General features: G+C 41.4%; 1 protein-coding gene across 1 annotated transcript in view; it reads right to left on the bottom strand.

The window, feature by feature from the left end:
* Window positions 1-20845, bottom strand: part of HERC3 (HECT and RLD domain containing E3 ubiquitin protein ligase 3) — a 55588-nt gene that overhangs the window by 8210 nt on the left and 26533 nt on the right. The window contains exons 7-20 of the mRNA XM_018553571.1: window positions 19000-19160; window positions 17039-17115; window positions 15378-15502; window positions 13021-13080; window positions 11542-11653; window positions 9860-10049; window positions 7424-7587; window positions 5840-5953; window positions 5188-5211; window positions 3990-4079; window positions 3164-3334; window positions 2316-2459; window positions 1239-1405; window positions 176-242 (exon numbers count right to left, since the gene is read on the bottom strand). Coding sequence (XP_018409073.1) covers window positions 176-242; window positions 1239-1405; window positions 2316-2459; window positions 3164-3334; window positions 3990-4079; window positions 5188-5211; window positions 5840-5953; window positions 7424-7587; window positions 9860-10049; window positions 11542-11653; window positions 13021-13080; window positions 15378-15502; window positions 17039-17115; window positions 19000-19160 — 1666 coding nt within the window. The remainder of the gene's footprint in view (window positions 1-175; window positions 243-1238; window positions 1406-2315; window positions 2460-3163; window positions 3335-3989; window positions 4080-5187; window positions 5212-5839; window positions 5954-7423; window positions 7588-9859; window positions 10050-11541; window positions 11654-13020; window positions 13081-15377; window positions 15503-17038; window positions 17116-18999; window positions 19161-20845) is intronic.

Genomic DNA, 20845 nt, shown 5'->3' on the forward strand with positions numbered 1-20845 from the left:
AAGGATCAATTCACATGGAACACTAACAAATCGAAAGGTTTTAATGAGACATTGTGATCTGCCACCTGGCATGATCCTCCAGCAGCAATACCCTATTAATAGACACATCATCAGAAATCATCTTGTAAAATCAGTAGCATTATTATATTGTGATTCGCAACTTCGAGATCCTTACTGTGAAGTTAAGGCAGAAAGTTTCCTCAACATCTTCTCCAGGATAGTCTAGAAGATGTTGTAGGCTCCTAGAGGAATAATATAATGATTTTAATTCAAATAGAGTAAAAAGGGAGGGCTTAAGACTAAGAGTCAGGTGCACAGGGAGGTAACACAGCATTTCAAGACATGTTACAGCTGGGGGGAAAAAAAAAGATACAAAACAAATAAAGATAGTTTTGAATCTTTGAAAGCTTTCTTTTTCTGCTGTCATCTTCCCAGCACTCATGAAACAAAACAATGAAGACTAATTTTAAAAGGGAAATGTGCTGCCCAATGGTGTAGTAGTTAGCACTTCTGCCTTGCAGCACTGGGGGTTCCCAGTTCAAATCCCAGGACACTATCTGCAAGAAGTTTGCATGTTCTCCCTGTGCTTGTGTGGGTTTCCTCCGGGTACTCTGGAGTTTGGGAGGAAACCAAAGACATGCTGGAAGGTTAATTAGCTCCTATCTAAATTGGCCCTTATATTTATGCATGTGAGATAAGGACCTTAGATTGTAAGCTCCTTGAGGGCAAAGACTGATGTGAATGTGCACTATGTAAATTGTCAACGCTATATAGCTAAATACCTGTAATAATAAATAGGTGTAACTCAACTGCCTGTCATTTTTTTCCCATTTAGGAAGTTTGATTGGGACATCTTACTCTGAAAACCTCTTGCCATCCCACCTAACAGTACTGGTGCATAGAGGTTGTTGCAAGCTCTTTATTGCTTACAACAGAAATCAGTTGTGGCAGGGGCAACAGTTGCGGCAGGGGCATTTCCTGTCCTTTTGTGATGTGTAGCTGAGGGGTGGGGAATGCCCCCTGCCACAACTTCTTGGGCCGGGAAGAGGGTGTGTCAGTCACGTTTTGCGTGAGCTTGGACGAACTCAGCCGAACTGGGTTCGCATCATAACCCACACACTCCGATCTTAAGTACCCAGTTTCAACTCTCCGATAACTTGTTTATTTTTGAATGCCCATCTGTAAAGTTTTCTACACACGTGCATGCGTCGCATTGCTTTCTAACTTGCTACACATACCTTCCTTCTGTGGGTGACAACTCCTTGAGGTCCTCTAAACTTGCTGGAACATTCAGGAGCTTCTTATACAACACCAATGGGAAATGAAGATCAACTACTGTGAAATTATAGATGGCTAAACCACACATGATGCCAATCAGGTGGAACCAGTTGTGCTCTACAAAACACTAAAAAGGTAAAACAGCATGGTAAGAATCAACTGATAGAAAGTGGTTCACAGCACAATAATGAAGTAATGAGTTCAGTAGATGGAAAGACTACATTAAAAATGTATCCTTTGCCTCCACATTGGAAACATGGGAGTGCTAGGGGGGTTCAGCTTTAATGGAAATCATATATATTGTTTTTTTATCAGTGCAATAACCCAGAAAGTGTCTAATCACCTCCGAATGTCAATGCTGTTTAGGAGACCAAATTATGTTTATATAATATCATTATTTCATACTACAGGAGGCAAGGTGCCATTTTTTTAGCAGCAGGTGGAGCAGTTGGTGTAATAAGGAGTTACAGCTTGAAAAGCAGACAGTGATGTTTCCATAAAAGTTGAAAACATCTTTAAAAGGAGAACTATGGGGTCAGGGCTTTTCCCCATAGTTCTCCTAAGGGTCACGGGAGAACACAAATTAGTGTTCTCTCGTGACCCAAAGCTCAGTATTAGGCGAGCTACAGCTCGGAGTATACTGAGACGCCGCAGCCGAACGGATCCCGACATTACTGTCGAGATCCACCCAGCTGCGGGATTGACAGCTGGCTCTGCCTATCTGCTGCAAGCACTATACATCGTAAATTCGGCAGTACTTCCCCTGCCAGGGAGCCACAGGAACTGTGAACAGCCTACCATATAAGTCAATTGCTGTACAAGCTTGTAGATGGGTACTTCCATACATCCGTGCATGCATGGTAGTACATGTGTGTGCATGCACAGAAGCACCTGCATATAATCGCCTACAGCCACTGACTTATATAGGAGGCTGTACACAGCACCTTAAGCTATGTGGCTGGGGAAATACGGCTATATTTACATTGTGCAGGTGCTCATATGCATGAGCCCTAATATGCAATATATTTGTCACTTACTATGTCTGAAAACCAAAGCAGGTTGGATTCTGGATAGACTGTAAACATTCCATAGATGGGGTTCAGGAGTTCTTTGAGGAGCAACAGAAAGAATTCTTTACTAACTCCTCCATCATCCACAGCCTCTTCGCCATCAAATATCACCTGTGGGGATGAATCATGTAATGGTTAACCATGATGGCAGAAAGAAAAGGACAGTATGCAGAAAGTAACATGGAAATGATTTTTCAGTTACAGTAATACGTGAGGAAAAACTTTCCCTCCCAAAAAAAGGGGGCAATTTATTGTACTTACTGTGTAGATAATTTTAGAAAAGGCAGTTGAAAACATGGCTGTAAATTAAACTGCCAATACTTTTACACACAAGCCCCATTTCTGTAGTTTAAAATCGGTGATGAATGGAGCTGCACATTCACACGCATCACAACCCAGCCCTGCAGTGAACTTCAGCATTTACAAAGCTGAGCTGTGACTAGTGTACATGATGGATTTTTTATCATAGAAGTGACAGAAGACTGCCAAACATACACTGATGCCTGTGTCGGTGCTGCAGCTCCTGCTGAGGCAATGCAAAACATTCATAAAAAAGCCAATAAATCCGTGTATGGGATAGTGGTGCATTGCAAATATGACCAATGGTCCTCCTTTTCTCAAGCCAAGGAGAAATTGGCCTACTGACCCTATACAGCATCAGACCTTTCAAGGAGCACTTGAATACTACAACCCTGAACTTTACTGGTTACTACAGGCAACACCTCTATTTTTCCTTGTTTCATTTTTCCGAACACAATGGCACTATTGATATTTGCCGTTCTTTTCTATCAAGATGTATTTCAATGTTTTCCTACCTTTAAAGGCTTCTTTAAATCTATGTCAGAGTGGATACTCAGCTCCCTCAGGGCGTCAGCTACCAAGCTGGTCCTCCTTACGTGTAGCACCAGGAAGGGGTTCTTGGTCAGAATGGGCTCCAGAGACATCATTGTGAACACATTTTGTAGGTTAGCTCCATTCACTGCCACCTATGTATACAAGCAGACAAAACTATATTTATTTCCTGAATATCCCAATTATATTTGTGTAATGTCTATCTTTATGGTAGCCAATAAGATATACTGTATGGCTTAAGGGAGATTGAGGAAGAGGAATCCAGTTTACAGCATAGGACTTTATACCCTAAAATATTTGCCATTTATATCCCCCCACCTACTTGTTTGAACAGCACAGCTTATCAGAGCAGAGAAAGCGCCTATTGTATCACGGGGCACAAAGCCTTTTTTCCAGATTCATATACGAAGGTGAGAAGCCATTCACAGGTTCTCATTTTTTTAAATTCCCCTCCATAAGAAGAAGGAATATTTATTGAGTAACAACAATTACATGGAAAAGGAGATCATGAGTACAATCATAAGGACACATATGTATATGAATAAGTAGTACAATCTGTTGGATAACCAATATATAGACACACATAGCATATGAAACTAGAGCACAAAGCTGCTTTAAATAATAGGACTACTAAGATTGAAAGCATGCCCCAAGCTAACCCAATAAATGTTTATACAATGCTGTAATATTTATACCAGATAAAAAAGGAATATAATAGTACACAAAAGACTAAAAAAACTGCTTTAAAAAGAAATATCTGCATGCATATGTAGACTTTACATTAGGTACCTGCATCTGCAATTCAGCATCCGTCTGTAACATTTTGGTCTTGGCTTGAGCATCAAACACAAACGGATAAGAACAGAGGGTCACTGAATCCTGGGGAGAGACACACAGAGAAAATATGCACACATGACAAACAAACTGGCAAGGTAAGTAGGATAACAGTCTATAAAACGTAAACTAAACTAAGAAAAATTTTTTCAAGCCCAGTTTACACCAGTTTTCCTTAATTCTCAATAAATACAGCAATACGTTTACAAACCATCTAAAGAAGACACACATATAAAAGGTTTATTGTCAAGCTAAGTAGTGAAGTATAGATAAAAGCAGTGTTATGTTTAAGCCAGGCATAAATCAAATAAATTACAATGCTCCCTCAGCTGATAAAGAATATAATTCTCATTTTACTACGGTAGGTGATGATTTAATATGGAGTATTATTTGCCTTACTCCACAGTTTTCCTCCACACCGGTTCCAGGTATGAAGATCTTCCCACAGCAGTTTTTCTAGGGGAGTCTCCTCACCACCCCCCTTAGTGGCATCATCATGTACAATGCCGGACTAACAGCCACTACATTGTAAATGGTGACATTAGTAGTGGCCACCCATAATTCAGTGAGGGTGAGAAGAGGACCAAAGTGCCAGCTGACACAGGACTATGGAATAAGGCTAGTATTCCACTGTATTAGGCAATCCCTGAGTAAAACAAGCATTCTGTTCTTCATCAGCTGTGGGCACTGTTATTTATTTTAATTATGCCCAGATTTCTGCTTTAAACAAAAGTACCATGTAGATTCAGTGAGTGCATTTTTTTAAGTATTACAAAGTCTTTTACATTTTTATATGCATGATTTCCTAAATTTTTATCTTTTACGTATAGGGATTTGTAGATTAACCACCAGAGCATCACGGTGCAATTAGGCCTCATGCTTACGTGTGAATGCGTGACATTGTACAGTTTTACCACAATATGAAATAAAGGAAGGCTGTGAATGAGGAGAAGATGTTTGTGTAGAGGGGGATGTCAAAGACATTATGAGATCTCACTACATAAAACTTATCGAATATTTATTATTGGTATTTATGTAGCACCAACAATTTACGCAGCGCTTTACACACAGTGCACATTCACATCAATCTAAGGCTCTCAATGTATGCTTCTAAAGCGCACAGATACATTACCGAGATAATAAAGCATATTACCTGCATAATGGAAGCACGCACCTTCTGTGAAGATAAAAAAACAAAGAACAATAAAAACCCTCCATCCAGAAAATATTTTATTTGCATATAACAGGGCTGATATTTTTTTTTTAGACAACGGCTAATAAGATGGATATCTGGACATATCCGCAATTCTCCTATTTTATATTACATCCAGATGATTACTGTAGGAGATGTATGCAAAGAAAATAATTGCATGGTATTCCCAAAACAAAAAACTGACAAGCCAGTTTTGGGAACTCCAATGAATGTGGATGTTCCCCAAAAAGATAAGAAGCTAGAGTATTTTTAGAATATTAACATAAAGTGACAAATAATGAATATCACATGACCTAACAAAGATACACACAAGCAAGATATTAAGGATGGACTTTGGGCTAGTGTTGATGGGCAAATGCAATGTGCTTTCAAGTACATTGCATTTTAAATTGGTTTGAGACTCTTCTGAGATTATTTGGCATTCACTGACAGGTGCATTTGACTTCCTGATTTGCACTCGACTTTCTAAGCTGCATTAAACTGCTTCAAGAAGCTTTTGCATTCCCATTAACTTGTAATGGGAAAGAAGTTTTGGCATGAACAAAAGGCTGTCAACACAGGCCCTGAAGCCGGACAAACTAGTCACACATACCAGTCCTGCTTGGTTCAGGAACCACTTGAGGTAATCTTCTTGGATGTCCACCAAGCTTGATATCTCCGGGATATAGAACTGGTCATACTCCACGTGTCGCACCTTCACATTCACCTGGAATCAAAATAAAATCTTTGTAATAACTGAAATATACCTTCTGAAAAGGACAAAATCGCCTTTCATCAGAGAAATGGGACCTGCAGATTTGCTGCAGTTGGAGGATGAGAAAAATTGCACGTTTATTTATTCTCCTCTTCCTCTTTCCCTGGGGGTCCCCCAAGGATCTGTCCTTGGGCCCCTTCTATTCTCTATCTACACTTCTTCCAATACCATCTTTATGCCGATGACACCCAAATCTATCTCTCCACTCCTCAACTCACCCCCTTGGTCTCTACACGTATCTTAAATCTACCCAGTGACATCTCATCATGGATACCACACCACTACCTCAAACTCAAGCTGTCAAAAACTGAGCTTATAATTTTTCCTCCTCTCCGTGTTCCCTCCCCCAACTTCCCCATCACTATCAACAACACTACGATCAACCCCTCCCCTTGACTCTGAGCTCTCCTTTCAGCCCCACATCCAATCACTATCCAAATCGTGCCGACTCAACCTCCGTAACATTTCCAAAATACGCCCCTTTTTAACAAACGAAACCACTAAGCTTCTAATTCACTCCCTTGTAATCTCTCGTCTCGACTACTGTAACTCCCTCCTTGTTGGCCTACCACTAACCAGTCTATCCCCCTTCAGTCTATCATGAATGCTGCAGCCAGACTTATCCACCTTACCAACCGTGGAGTGTCTGCCTCCCCCCTCTGCCAATCCCTCCACTGGCTCCCACTTGCCCAACGAATAAAATTCTAAATACTAACAACAACATACAAAGCCATCTACAACTCCGCCCCAACCTACATCACTGACCTCATCTCAAAATATCACCCAAACCGTCCTCTCCGCTCCTCCCAAGACCTCATGCTCTCTAGCTCTCTCATTACCTCCTCCCATGCTCACCTCCGGGACTTCTCCAGAGTGCCCCCCATCCTCTGGAACTCCTTACCCCAATCTGTCCGCCTATCTCCTACGCTGCCCACCTTTAGGCGATCCTTAAAAACCCATCTCTTCAGGGAAGCTTACCTCATCTTAACACCTTGGCGCTATATAAATCCTGTATAATAATAATTCATACTAAAGAGGACCAGTCAGAAAAGTAGATAGATAAGAGTGGGAACAGCTGTGAGGTGATAGTAAAGCCCTACATTTCAGACCCAGAGAGTCATTCTCTCAATGTAATCTGCAGGGCTGTGTCTTCAGGAACAATGACAGCAGGAAAGCCTCCACCTTAGCTGCGCCTTGCCACCATAGAGCCTCAGACGGGGACCTCTGTTGTCGGTGTTGGCCTGGCCCTGATGGCATTGATTTGGAATAGCCATTGTTAAGTAATAAGTTCCTAATTAAAGCTGTGTCGTTTCACAATAAATAAGCTGCTGTGCACGGTAACTGATTCTTGCAGAATGCCGCTTTGTAATATTGTGAAAACCTGTAGGGAAATTCCATTTTCTCCCTCTGTTCTATAATCACCTTGTGTAGCTTTTCCAGCAGTCTGAGAGCAGCAGTGATGTAGCTTGTAAACAGCACAGGGATCAGCAAAGTCTTTCGTCCATTCAGAAGATAGACCACCGCTCCTTTATAAAGGTCAATTAATCTGAAGAAGTAGTTCGGGCAAACCTGGGACCACCAGTTATCTACGCAGATATAAAAAAATATGAATCAATATTATGTGAATTGTGTTTAACAGGTGACGTTACAGAAAAAAGCTGAAACAATACAAATCATAAAGACATCCATACAGCTTCTTTATATGAGCTGTGCAAAAATGTTAAAGCCCAACAGGGATACATTCCCGCACTTGCTGTTGTGACATGAAGGGATGGATTACCTCTCTAGTGTGGGAATAGAGACAACAAAACACTTTTTTCAGTAAAATATGTAATGTTTAGAACCCCTGGCTATGATTAATATCTGTGTCTTCCTTTAGTTGTATTGTTACAAGTACTAATAGTACTATCTACGAGTCTAGCCAATGCAAAAGTAACCAGGGCTGAGCTTTGACATAACTAGGGTAACCGTAAAAACAGGACTGTACTGAAAGGAAAGGAAGGGCCAGAAACAACAAATACTATTGCTGTCTATGTGGCCGGTGCACACTAAAGGTGCCCATACACCTGCCGATTATCGTACGATAATCGCAGGAAATCCCGCGATCGTACGATAATTGGCAGGTGTATGGAAGGCGTGCGACCGTTTCTACTGTGCGGTCGCACGTCTTTTGTCTTACGAACATGTTTGAAAATCCGCCGAGAATCGTACGATTTTCGGCCGGTTTGTGGCCTGCTCGTCAGACAAATGCCGCACGGGCTGGTGTGCACAAGCGCACACTGCCCTTCAGCATTGCAGTCATTGGAAGCCCGCCCCTCAAAGGGGCGGCCTTGCAATGATCGCAAGTACGATCTGCCTGTCCAAGATGGGCAGATCGTACTGTTTTTTTAATTACCTTACAACCATCGCAAGACAAAAGTCTTGCGATGGTTGTAAGGTGTATGGCCAGCTTTAGGCTTCATTCAGACAGCTGCTTTGGACTATACAACGCCCAGATCAATGTAATTCTGCTGCACGTATGCCCAGGGTTTGCAATCATCTGTAACAAATCATAGACAGGTGTACACTGTCAGCATGCAATCAAACAAAGTGATAACATGTGGTTAGGGGCAGATGACAGGACGTGTATACAGACAGTATCTGCTCATCTGTCTCTAACTGAAGGTAATCACTCCATGTACGCTTAAGGTGGCCATACAGTTTACAACCATCGCAAGACCTTAGTCTTGCGATGGTTGTAAAGTAATTTAAAAAAATGTACGATCTGCCTATCTTGGACAGGCAGATCGTATTGTCGATCATCGCAAGCCCGCCCCCCTGAGCGTGCGCACACTGGCCCATTCGGCATTTGTCTCCCGAGCACCGTTCAAACCAGCCGAAAATCATACGATTTTCGGCTGGTTTTCTAGCGTGCTCCCTAGACAAAAGACGTGCGGCCGTACAGTAAAAACGGTCGCACGTCTTCCATACACTTTGCGATTATCGTACGATCACGGGATTTCCAGCGATTATCGTGCGATAATCGCACAGTGTATGGGCACCTTTACATGTGGACAGCTGCAGAGCCTTCCAGCCTGGTATTGATTTGTACAGGGTGAGTGGCCGCAGCTGATCACAAACATATGGGCATACCCACCACAGAAATATGCTGATCTGGGGGCTGTACGGCCCAAGTGGCCATGTGAATGGAACCTAAAGCCATATGCACACATATGATTATCGGCCGAAAAGTCGATTGCATACAAAAATCGTACGATAATCGTAAGGTGTATGGGCACCTTAAAAGTGCTCAATCATTTCTGCAGAAGCCAACAGCAACCAATTAAAATTGACTTGACTTAAGCCAGACTAGGACAGAGTACATCCTGGTTGGTTGCTTAGAGTTACCACTTGTGTATCAGCATTTTTCATGAAAGAAAGCCAACAGCGTTTGCCCATCTTTAGCAGTCCCACTAGGTAGAACTAAACATACTAATACCCCCCCTCAAACAACCACAAAACTTTTTCTACTTCCATATTTTAATAGCGTGGGAAAGAGTTACTAATGTTGACTTATCTGTCCCTACTAGTGAGATCTGTCACTATGACCCCCTGTCACCAGGACAGGTACTGATCAGTAAAAAGACAGAAACAGGACAACAAAAATACACAGTCACAGACAGCAATAAAGTCAGACAAAAGAGATTTCCAATCACTTCCTGTCCCTCTGACACCCTTTCACAAAGACAGCAAGTGATGAGAAACCTTTCCAGTGGGGACACAACTATCTATAAAAAAAAAAAAAAAAGAAGTTTTCCATTTTATTCAGAACTTATTGTCAACATATTGTGAAACTGAACACCATAAGGAGAACGTTACCTAGCACTTTGCTTGGGTTGGTATCCAGCCTTAAGACTGCCATGGCTAATGGCAGGGTCAGTGTTATGTAATACTTTGAGTCCTGCAGCAAAGGAAATTCTGGAAGTATGAGGTAAATACGCATTGCTTCTACATCTGGCGGAGAGCTGGAAAGCTGTGGTATTAAAAAACTTTCAAAGCCCTTGTGAATCTATCAAAAAAAAAAAAAGAATACTTTGGTTATTTATCGAGTGATTACAGAAATAAAGACATTGTGAGGCAGGACAGAGGTGATAGTGTACTGTACTAACTTAGGACCACCAGCTACACCACATTCATGAAACTACAAGTGACGCCCTCACTCCTGTGATGGACTATAATCTCATGTTTAGTTTACTAAATTGTCTTGAGATTGTAGTCCATCACAGGAGTGAGCTTGGAGAGAAGGAAGGACAGTGTCAGCATGAATTCAGAGATGATTTGAGGATCTATAGCTGAGTGATATACAAATAAGTAACATTTTGTTAATAGTTAAGGTTTAACTCCTGATTTTAATGTCACTTTAAATATACAGCAATTAACAAATACACAAGACACCCATGTTGGCATAGAATTCAATTAAAAAAACAAAAAAAAAACAGTAAATTGTCTAGAAAATCTACATTCCATAAATAACTAAAACTGGCCATACACTGCTCTATTTTTTTGTTCAACCCACGGGCTGAACGAAAAAAATACTGCAGATTCCTCCATCAACGATATAAGCGTGTTGATCGAAGAATCCCCGCTGCTTCTTTTGAATTCTAAATATCCAAACAGAGCCGGGCAGCTCATTGGCGGCAGGCTCTGTTCATATAAAGATTTTCCAAACAGTTCCGTCGATCAGCTGATTGAGGGATGCAGACCGAAAGGGTGCCAACAGCAGCACCCACTGTAGGAATTTTGCCTGGTTCCTCAAGAACTGGGCAAAATTTGCACAGTGTATAGCCATCTTCATGCTTGGCTAGAAAAGTCTAAGAACACTGCTGCAAACAATTAACATTAGATTCAAATTACATGAATAAATGTGATTATGAAAATAAAGAAAAGGGGTGCTCTTCTGGAAATCGCTGACAAATTAGGTGAATTTGTTAGAGCGGCTGTCTCTAAATGGAGAGGCTCAGCCAAGGAGTCTGACACATTCTCTCAGCCTGAAAATGATTAAGTCTGCTTGGAAACAGCAAAACACCAATCACACGTAGAGAGAGGGGAGAAAAGAAGGGGGGAGAGAAACTTCCAGGGGGTCACTGCAGTTCCATGAGGGGATGCCATATATCCCCCCCCTCCCCCGACATCTTATCTGCAAGGCAAGGATCATTGCATGCCGAGGTCTGGCTTTGCGTTTGGCCCATACATCACTGAAGTCTCTGTCAGTACATTTTGTCGTGTGTGTTATTAAACCCATTCAAATGCAGCCATTTCTGAGATTCAGCAAAAGAAATCACAGTATTTCAGTGCATGCAGACAGATTCAGCAAACAATGCAGTCTGGCCAAGGCTCAAAGGTGGACTGTAGGTGATAGCACATGACCCTCACAGGAGAAGGCAAACATACTCACCTCATCAAGTACAAATGTGTACTGGGCCATAGCTGGCACTTTTAGCCTCAATACAGTATCTCTATAACAGGCTCATCTATACAACAGAAGTATGATTGGGCTTTACCTGCTCTAGTAGCCTCGAATGCTGGGTGTTCATCAGCTTCTCAAAGAGGAATTTAATGGACAACATGTCAATCCCTGGGATCCTGGGGCTTGTTTTAAAATGCTCATCATTTCTGTAGTGAAAAGTGTTTGTCAACATATCAAAAAGATTTTTTTTATTGCAGAGATGTATATCTTTGTGTAAACTTCAAAGTAAGCCTGTAAAAAGGCTGCTATAACTTATTACTCTCTTCTAAAATATTAGTTGTCATGCTGATTCAGTGACTTTGGTATGTTCTGTGTCACTGACCCACAAGAGGTGTGCTTATCAGAAGTTTTTACTTCACTCTGACTTTGGTTGCTGAACGCTTGTTCCAGGTCACTGATTCAGAAAGCACTGAAGCCAGAGATACAGAGATAAGCAACTAACATTGTTAAAAGGCTGTCAGCTTCTACCGACTTCAATATTTCTCTCAGTGTAATTTGTCTTTTACTTAGAAGACTTAATATCCTGCATGTGAACATAAATATATACACATTATACATATATATATATATACATACATGCACACACACACGTTCAAGAAACGTTAATGTTGTTAAAAATAGTATTTGTTTTTGTACTCGCCATAAAATCCTTTTCAGTGAAAGACACCGCAGAGAGGTTCAGATCTTGACCGGTGGGCTATAATGCCACCTTCAAGATCTGAAAATCTCCACTATGTCCTATGAACGAAAGAGAAAATATGATTTCTTTGTACTCACTGTAAAATCCTCTTTTCTGCATTTATTGAAGGGCACAGCGGAAATCTTCAGATCTTGAAGGTGGCGTACAACCCAACAGTCAAGATCTGAAGATCTCTGCTGTGTCTTTCAATGAATGAAAGAGAAAGTGTGATGCCAAATGTTTTGACTCGTACTGCATTTTTGAAGGGTCATATTACCCAGCCTGAATGGGAGAAAACAGGACAATGTACCTAACAGTAGCATAGGGGCTAGCACTTCTGCCTTGCAGCACTGGGGGATCCAGTTCAGATCCTGGCCAGAACACTATCTGCATGAAGTTTGCATGTTCTCCCTGTGCTTGTGTGTGTTTCCTCCCACACTCCAAAGACATGCTGGTAGGTTAATTTGCTCTCGTCTAAACTGTCCCTAGTATGTGTATGCATATGAGATAGGGACCTTAGATTGTAAGCTCCCTAAGGACAGGGACTAATGTGAATGTATAATTTGTAAATTGCTGTGTAAATTGTTGGCGCCATTTTCCCAACCCAATGCAATACATTTGTGGAACAGTCCTAAGGGCAATGAGGCTTATGTATGAGGTGCCACCATGCACATTTTTGTGGCCCATAGCAACCGGTAAGAATTTCATTTTCAACCTAAAATGTGAAAATGATTGTTGGGATCTGATTCCACAATCTATGTTTTCTAGAATGCATTATTAAAAACTCGATTTAAACCTGTGTTGAAGATGCAAGGCTGTGATTTTAGTACTTACTTCTTTTCCAGGAAACTTCCATTCCAGCAGGCTGAGGAAGAAAGTGTTTGTACTATGCCACTGTAAAATGGAAAACACAAAAGAGACTCTAAAATAACATGTGTACTGAACAATTCTACATCATGCTTTTTAGTATTATATTAAATCAGCAGAGATATGCAATAATCCAAAAAGCAACACAAATTGTGTGAAGGGGGGAAAACAAAAAAAAAAACCCCACTACAACTGCAAGAAGATCCCATCCTCTGAAGGCTGCACTAGCAGTACATGTAACCCACTCTTATTGCCTATTTATCAGGGCATAAATATCAACACAGCGCTTATATATAGTGATATCCAGCCCTAGATCATCCACCCATTCCTATGTTACCAGATAGCCATAACAGTACACCAACAGGCACCCACACTTTCAATTACACACAAATACCGAACAGATTCAGTGCTCACCGGAAACATCAGACCCGCATTTCTGAGGGTCGCTTGTAAAAGTTTATGTTACAGCCTCCGGATCATCAGCTCCCCAGGTAATTGCCTATAGCAGTGGTAGGCAAACTTCAGCCCCCCAGCTGTAGTGAATCCCATCATGCATCTGCCTCGGAAAGTCATATCTCTGGCTGTCAAAGTCTTGCAATGCCTCATGGGATATGTTGTTTCACCACAGCAGGAGATGCTTAAGTTTGCTTACCCCTGGCATATAACAACAGCAATCATGCTTTGCTGTTCCTCTTCCTCCTAGCTCTTTGATCACTCCCGAGCTTCACAGTAGCACAAATCAACAGGATTACAGCTTCAGTCCACCTGGGACTTTCCATCATGTTGGACATGAACTTGTCACACAGTCATGGAGTTTAAAACAAAAATAAAACCAGCATAGTGTACCACAAAGTAAAACCAGTTACAAATGCCAACTCTAGCAAGCCTGACATGTTTTGTTCATTGACTTCATTAGAGAAGAGGTGAAATCCCAGGTGAACTGAAGCTGTAATCTTGTTTGAATGGTGCCGCTATAAAGCTTGAAAGCTAGGAGAAGGGACAGCACAGGGTGATTGCCTGAGGAACCAATAATCAGCAGGCGTTTATAGACCTTCAGAAATGCGGTCTGACATTTATGGAAAGTTCTAAATCTGATGGGTATTTGCGTGTAATTGAAAGAGTAACTGTTTGTCTACTATTAACTCTATTACTTAAAGCCCATTTCCACCTTTGCAGAGGTATTTTTACAATAACATATGCCAGCAGTGTACACGTAGCAGGCATATTCAGTTGCTGTATATGAACAAAGAAACATACTTTCTGTTGTCCGCTTTATCTTCTCATGGCTCCTTTTGAAATGGCCACCTCTGTGCTTTGCAAGCAGTCTGTGTAAATTAACACACTCCTCTGAGCTCTCTCCCCTTATTCATTAGTATTCATATTGGCAACCCCCCGGACAGTGTATTGTGACCTAAAAAGACAGAGTCTCTGTGCTCTGCAAGCAGTCTGTGTAAATTGGCACTCTCTCTTCAAGCTCTCTCCCCTACTCATTAGTATTCATAGTGTCACCCCCTTGGACAGTGTATTGTGACCTGGAAAGGCAGAGCTGGTGTGCAATGATCTTGTTACAGTGACTTACAGGGAGGGCTCAGCCGCTTTACAATCCAACCCCAGTGTTAGGCTGAGTTTCAATTTGTAGGACCCAGACCCACTAAAAAGTCCATTAAAAAAATGAAGAAAGCCTGCAATGCGAGTCATAAAAATGTGCACACATACTGTATACCTCATCACTGCACCTCTACATTGCCACTATAAATGCTAATAACTTACAAAAGGTGTAAATGGACTTTAAATATATACTAAAAAGGGAAAACATGTTGTTAGTAGCCAAATTATTTAAATTTGGCCGATAACCTTCTTAACCACTTCCAGCGGGTTCACGTAAATATACGTCCTCCGCTGGAAGTGGTTATACCAAGAGCACGGCTGCTGCTGCGGTAGGCAACCTTGGCACTCTAGTTGTGGTGAAACTACAAATCCCATGAGCCACTGCAAGACGTTGACAGCCACAGACATGACTTTAAGAGGCAGATGCATGATGGGATGTAGTTTTGGCATAGCTGGAGTACTGCGGTCCCCTACCCCTGCTCCAGAGCATTCAAAATAAGAGTGTCACTGTAATTCTGGGACATTAGCATTCTTTAAGCCTAGAACAGGCTAACCAAGAGGATAAATGGTTTACTTCCTGAGCTCAGCCTGTATATAAAATTCAGTATAAGGGTGCCCTGTCTACATAGCAGATCCGTCAATAGTCATCTATTGCCTATGGGTATGTTCAACATGCTGTTTAGAAGAATGAAAAGCATTTTTACTGAAAGACGTACTTCATGGTGTTGGAATTACTATTTTCCACGACTTTCTGCCTCCAGTCATCGATCGTTTCATCATTGATGCGGCTGGTGTAATTTTTGTTCTGGCAAGAGCGAAAGTCCTCAACAGGCTCGGGCTTCTAAAAGACAATACAGAAAACCTAATAATGCCAAGCTGCTTGGGCTAGAAACTACTGACAATAAAGAGGTTTTCCCAATAACTGGAATATCTGTAGGTTTGCTCCTCCACAACCTGACTGGTGTTGATCTCTCTGATCAAATTCCCCACTGATCAGTTGAATGAACAAAGCTACAGAGCAGATGTGAGGCTAACACCACTCCCCGCAATTCTCTCCCTATAAGGTCTGTCTTGCTGATTCATAAATGCAAACACCTCTCGCCACTTTTAATAGCCTGTAATGTAATGCTGTTGAAAGGAGAATTATGGGGAGAGTGAAATACACTCATCCCCATAATTAGAGCTGACGTGCGACATTGCAGCTGTCACATGTTGGCTCTAGAGATGGAGAGCTGAGTGATCACAAACCGCTGGTCACTCACTTCCCTATCTTCTCCCTGTAGAGAGTAGTCACTGTCAGTCACTGCTACCTGCGCTGACAAGACCGGGACACACAGAAACCTGGCAGAGACCCTACCCTTTCTTACTCTGTCCAAAATAAAATATTTTGGTCATAATTTGGTTTTGAATCCCAAAAAGGAGAATATAAATGTATTTTATTTCTGGTACTATAGAGCAAAATAACAAAAATGGACAAATTTGAATGTCAAGGTTCTCTAAAATAGGATTGAATTAATACATATCTATACAAACGGATTTATTTATTATGAAACTGTACTAAAAGACTTGCATTAAAATGTATGTATAGCCAAAACATTTTCAGTTTATGATGAACTGTGAATGGAGTAGAACCCCTGTCAGGTTCAACTGCTGTCTGTGTACCTGCAGGGGAGAATCAATCTTCTATATTACTTCCTGGTAACCTTAGATAGTGAGACAGAAAGTCAGGGGAAATCCAAAATTTAGTTGTGTATACAGGACAGGAAATGAAGGGAATTGTCCCCAATGGGGCAATGACAGCAAAAGATAAACTCGCAGGGGGGTTTAACACTTTCCAAAGTCTATCCAAAACGTAAAGCAGAACTCCGGGCAAATCAAATCTTAACCCTTGCAGTGGGGCTACCATGGCACTGCATGCGTTTAGTGCTCGTTTTGTCTAGGGAGCTAAAATAAAGTTATGCTCACCCAAACTACGATCTCAGCTTGCTCTTAGACGGGTCCCTTCTGCCTCGCTCCAGCAGTGAAAGGTCTGTGAGCCATCACATCCAATACGCTACATAGAACAGAAGGATGCAGAGGGACATTACACCGCTGGAGCGGAGGAGGAGACAGGCTGGAGGGAGCACTGTAAGTGCAAGCCAGGATTACGGCTCGGGTGAGTAGAATGTTGTTATTTTAGCTCCCTAGACAAAACAAGCAGGTAGCTCCACTGCTATAAAAAAGCCTTGGCTATACATACATTTTAATGTCAATGAACCACAAAAAAAATCTGAATTATTGCAATGTTATCACTTCTCTTTGCATAAAGTTATTAAACTAAACCTAAAATGTGTTACAGATAGGGAAGATATGATTATGTTAGTTTCTCATGACTCACATCTGGCTTTGAGCAGCGTACAAATGTTTTGTCCCATCCACAGAAAATGTGCTTGATAATATTGTATGAAGATTGATCTGTAAAAAATAGATAAACACTTATGTTAACAGCAGATGGATAAAAAAAAAACCTGGAAACTATAATAAATAGTTTAAAGCCTTGGTTCTCAACTGGTGGGATGTGACTCAAAAGTGGGTCGCGACCCCGTGTTCAGTGGATCGCTGCATGCCTTCCACTCTTCTAGGTGAGAGGCTCCTCTGTCTTCCCCTAGCGCAGCACTGTCAGTTCTCGTGACAAGCAGACATTCAATATATGCAGCCCGGTGCCGAGTGTCAGCTTGAGGTGGGATTTGATGGGGCTATGGCCGCAAGGGAGCTCCATCCATATGTGCATTGCTTAGGCTGGGTTCACACCTAGGCGTATTGAATATGCGCGTTTGTCGCGCGTTTCGTGTCGCTCGCTTTTACCGCGATTCGCGGTAAAGAAAAGCACGACAAATGCGCGTTTCCGAGGGCTACTTGGCTGAGTACAGAAGTACATGTACTTTTTTGGGCGTAGGCCGTTTTGTAGCGCGTTCAGACGGCCTGTAATACGCCCAGGTGTGAACCATACCCATAGGAAACAATGGGATTTCGGTGTTTGAGCGTTTTGCAGAGCGTTCGAACGCGCTACAAAACGCCCAGGTGTGAACCAGGCCTTATGCTTACAGCTCCCTCACGCCCTGTAGAGGTGCCTGGAGCAGAGTGTCGTCACATTCTGGCCCCCGTCACCTCAACAGGGCACACAAGGGAGCTGTACAAACAATGCACATATGGATGGAGGTCCATCACAGCACAGCATCCCACACTGGACCCCAGGCTGAGGATCCACTCCAGTTTGCGTAAGTTAGGGAGACTGGGTGGATCTTAAAATAAGAAAAAAAACATTTACATTTTTTTTGGAGTGTGTATATGTTTGTGTGTGAGTATGTCTGGAAGTGTGTGAGATTGTGTCTGTGGTTGTGTGTGTCTGTCAGTGTTATTGAGGGCCTGTTCACACTAGTACAGTGCGGTAATTGCGCAGTCCCATGTGATTAACGCACTGTACCACGCAATCACACCTAAAGCACATTCGGTGTGGGAGGTGTGTTGCATTGGAGGTGTGTTGCATTGCCATTCGTTTGAATGACACCCGAAACGCACTTCCCACCCACAGTTCTATTGCCCGCACCGGAATACTCAGCTTAGGTCAGGAATGCAAAGGATATGTGTATACTGGAATGGGAAGAAATATTCATGTGTATGTTGCTATGCATTTATCAAAAGTGGACTTATTGTATTCATACATTGAATACTATATTAATTACAAATAAATGGACGGACAACAATATCTGGAATATAACATATTTCCAGTTTATTCATAATTACAACTATTGGTTGTGACATGTACAGCTTCTCTGCACAGTTTATATAGACCAGTGTAAACCAAATGTAAACCAGGTTGTATCACACTTTGTACCTGATACCACTTTGTACCATTTTGATATGATCAGAGCAACCAGATCACAGGGCTGCCTAGGTTTTTAAATGATAAAAATCCTGGTTAATCTTATCTGCAGAAAATCTGCAGATATAAATTTATAGCCACAAAAAATAATTTATTAATAAGAAAAAAAAAATAGTAAAGCTTTGTGGACCACTATGTACTCCTCGAATGGTTAAAAAGACAACAAATCTGATCTGGTCTGATCTGAACAGTAGTTTGTTATTTAGTTTTGGGCTGACACAGCAACCAGTCAAGTTCAAGTCAGCTCTGAGCAAAGACAACACAGCACTTGCTTCAAAAACCAATTGATCTTACTGCCCATCAAAAGGAAGTTTTCATGTTTTAGATGAAAGTGGAAAACCCTTTTAATAACTGTCACTATTCATCTTCCCTTACTGAACTCCTTTTCCCACATGTATCAAGCTGTTACTACTTACCGACTGTGGGTGGAAGTTTAATGCAGTGCGTGGTCCGCTTCCCTATAACCACAGTAGGGCAGATGACATTATTTGTGTGCCCGGTGCCAAGCTGACCATGTTCTCCACATCCAAATGCATAGAGGAGTCCAGAAGAAGGCACATAGGCAATGGTGTGCTGTCTGCAGGTATAAAAAGCATATATAAATTAGGCATATATATAACAATTGTCCATTTACCTAGAATAGGTTGTTCTTGATGATATATTAATTTAGAGTACTATTCTTAACAGAGAAACAATAGGCAATGTGATGACTAACATGTGTACAATTCTAATACTTGGTTACACTAAGAAGTGTATTTATAAACCATTTGCACAGCGTACAGCTCTGCAAACGAGATTTGTAAGTTATTATGGCCACTAGATGGAGCTGAAGATGCTCCTTGGCTCCATCTAGTGGCCATAATACACAGTGAACACTTCTGCTATCCATGGGGTCAACCGCCATATCTAACCACCAAACACATATATAAACATTTTGTACATCTATTTACTGACGCACTACTAGCCAGTCTGTCAATTTTTTTAAGGTTGATAGTTTGTCTCGGTTGTGCTGGGGTTGAGAAAATATTTCCCCACTGGTGTCCTGGACAGGATCAAACCCTGATATACTCTACCTGGTGTGGAAATAGAAATTGTGGGTGTAGCTGATGTTTAACTGACATTTTTTTTTCCACTAGGCAGCACAGGAATCTGATATCACTAAACAGTTATAGTGACATTAAAATCAAAAAAAATGTTTCCCTTTCCCCAATGTTAATTTCAGCACTTACCTTGATTGATGTCTCTTAATCCGATCTTCCTCTTCTTTCCTGATGTTTTCATCTGTTCCTCCAGCGGTGCTGCGGGTCTCCGATCCAGCGCTGACTCCTCTGTCCTTGCTGGCACTTCCGGTACCACGGTGTCTGCATGCGGGTGCACGCGTCCATAGACTTACCTTGTGTCTCTCCTCGTCTCCCGGCCGAAAATCCGAACTGCGCATGCGCCCGCCCCAAGATGCTTTGCGGCCGCCCGAGCAGTTTCTGATTTTCGGGCAGGAGCGTGCGGCGAAGATGGGGTAAGTTTAAACCGCTGTTAAAGCGGGTTTTAAAAAAAAACCATATGCTTGCTAGTAGTAGATATATGCAAAAAAAGCCGGAGGGTTTAATAACCCTTTAACCTCCCAAAGTTGTTGATAATTCAGATTACTAAAAAGTTACTGCGACATATGCATCTATTGTATTAGCTGTATGATTTGAAAAGAATGCCATTGTTCTCAGCCTTGAGAAGTGAACGGGAGATGCCAGGAGTTGTAAATAGCTTTTGACATGTGAATTATCATTTTCTCAGAAATCTCATTTACTGTCATTGGAAAATGTGTGGCGGTCTAAGAAATCAAATTTTTTTTTAAACTATAAACTGTGCTCTTGTGAACTTCATTTTAAAATGACCTGTTTGAGGCCCCACTAGCAAAGTAAAACTAAAGAGAGGGGCACATAAGGAGTTTTTCTGGCTAATAAAAAGAATAGCAGGCACCTTAACCTCTGCGTCCGGAACAATTTTTTCATTTTTGCACACCTGGTAAAATTAGACTTTTTGGCTATAAAACTGTTTAAAACCCTCAAACAATTATACATTTTTTGAAGCAGAGGCCCAGTAGAATAAATGAAATGCTAGTTACAATTGTTTTAAGTTGCACAATATTTAAACACATGTTTAGCAAATTGATATAGGAAAAATTTAATAAAAAATAATTTAAGAATATAAACAGTAAAATATAAAAGATGAGGTTGTGCCGGGTAAATAGATACAAAATATGTAATGTTA

Source organism: Nanorana parkeri, unplaced genomic scaffold (genome assembly GCF_000935625.1).
Source record: "Nanorana parkeri isolate BGI_ZX_2015 unplaced genomic scaffold, ASM93562v1 scaffold124, whole genome shotgun sequence".
NCBI lineage: Eukaryota > Metazoa > Chordata > Amphibia > Anura > Dicroglossidae > Nanorana > Nanorana parkeri.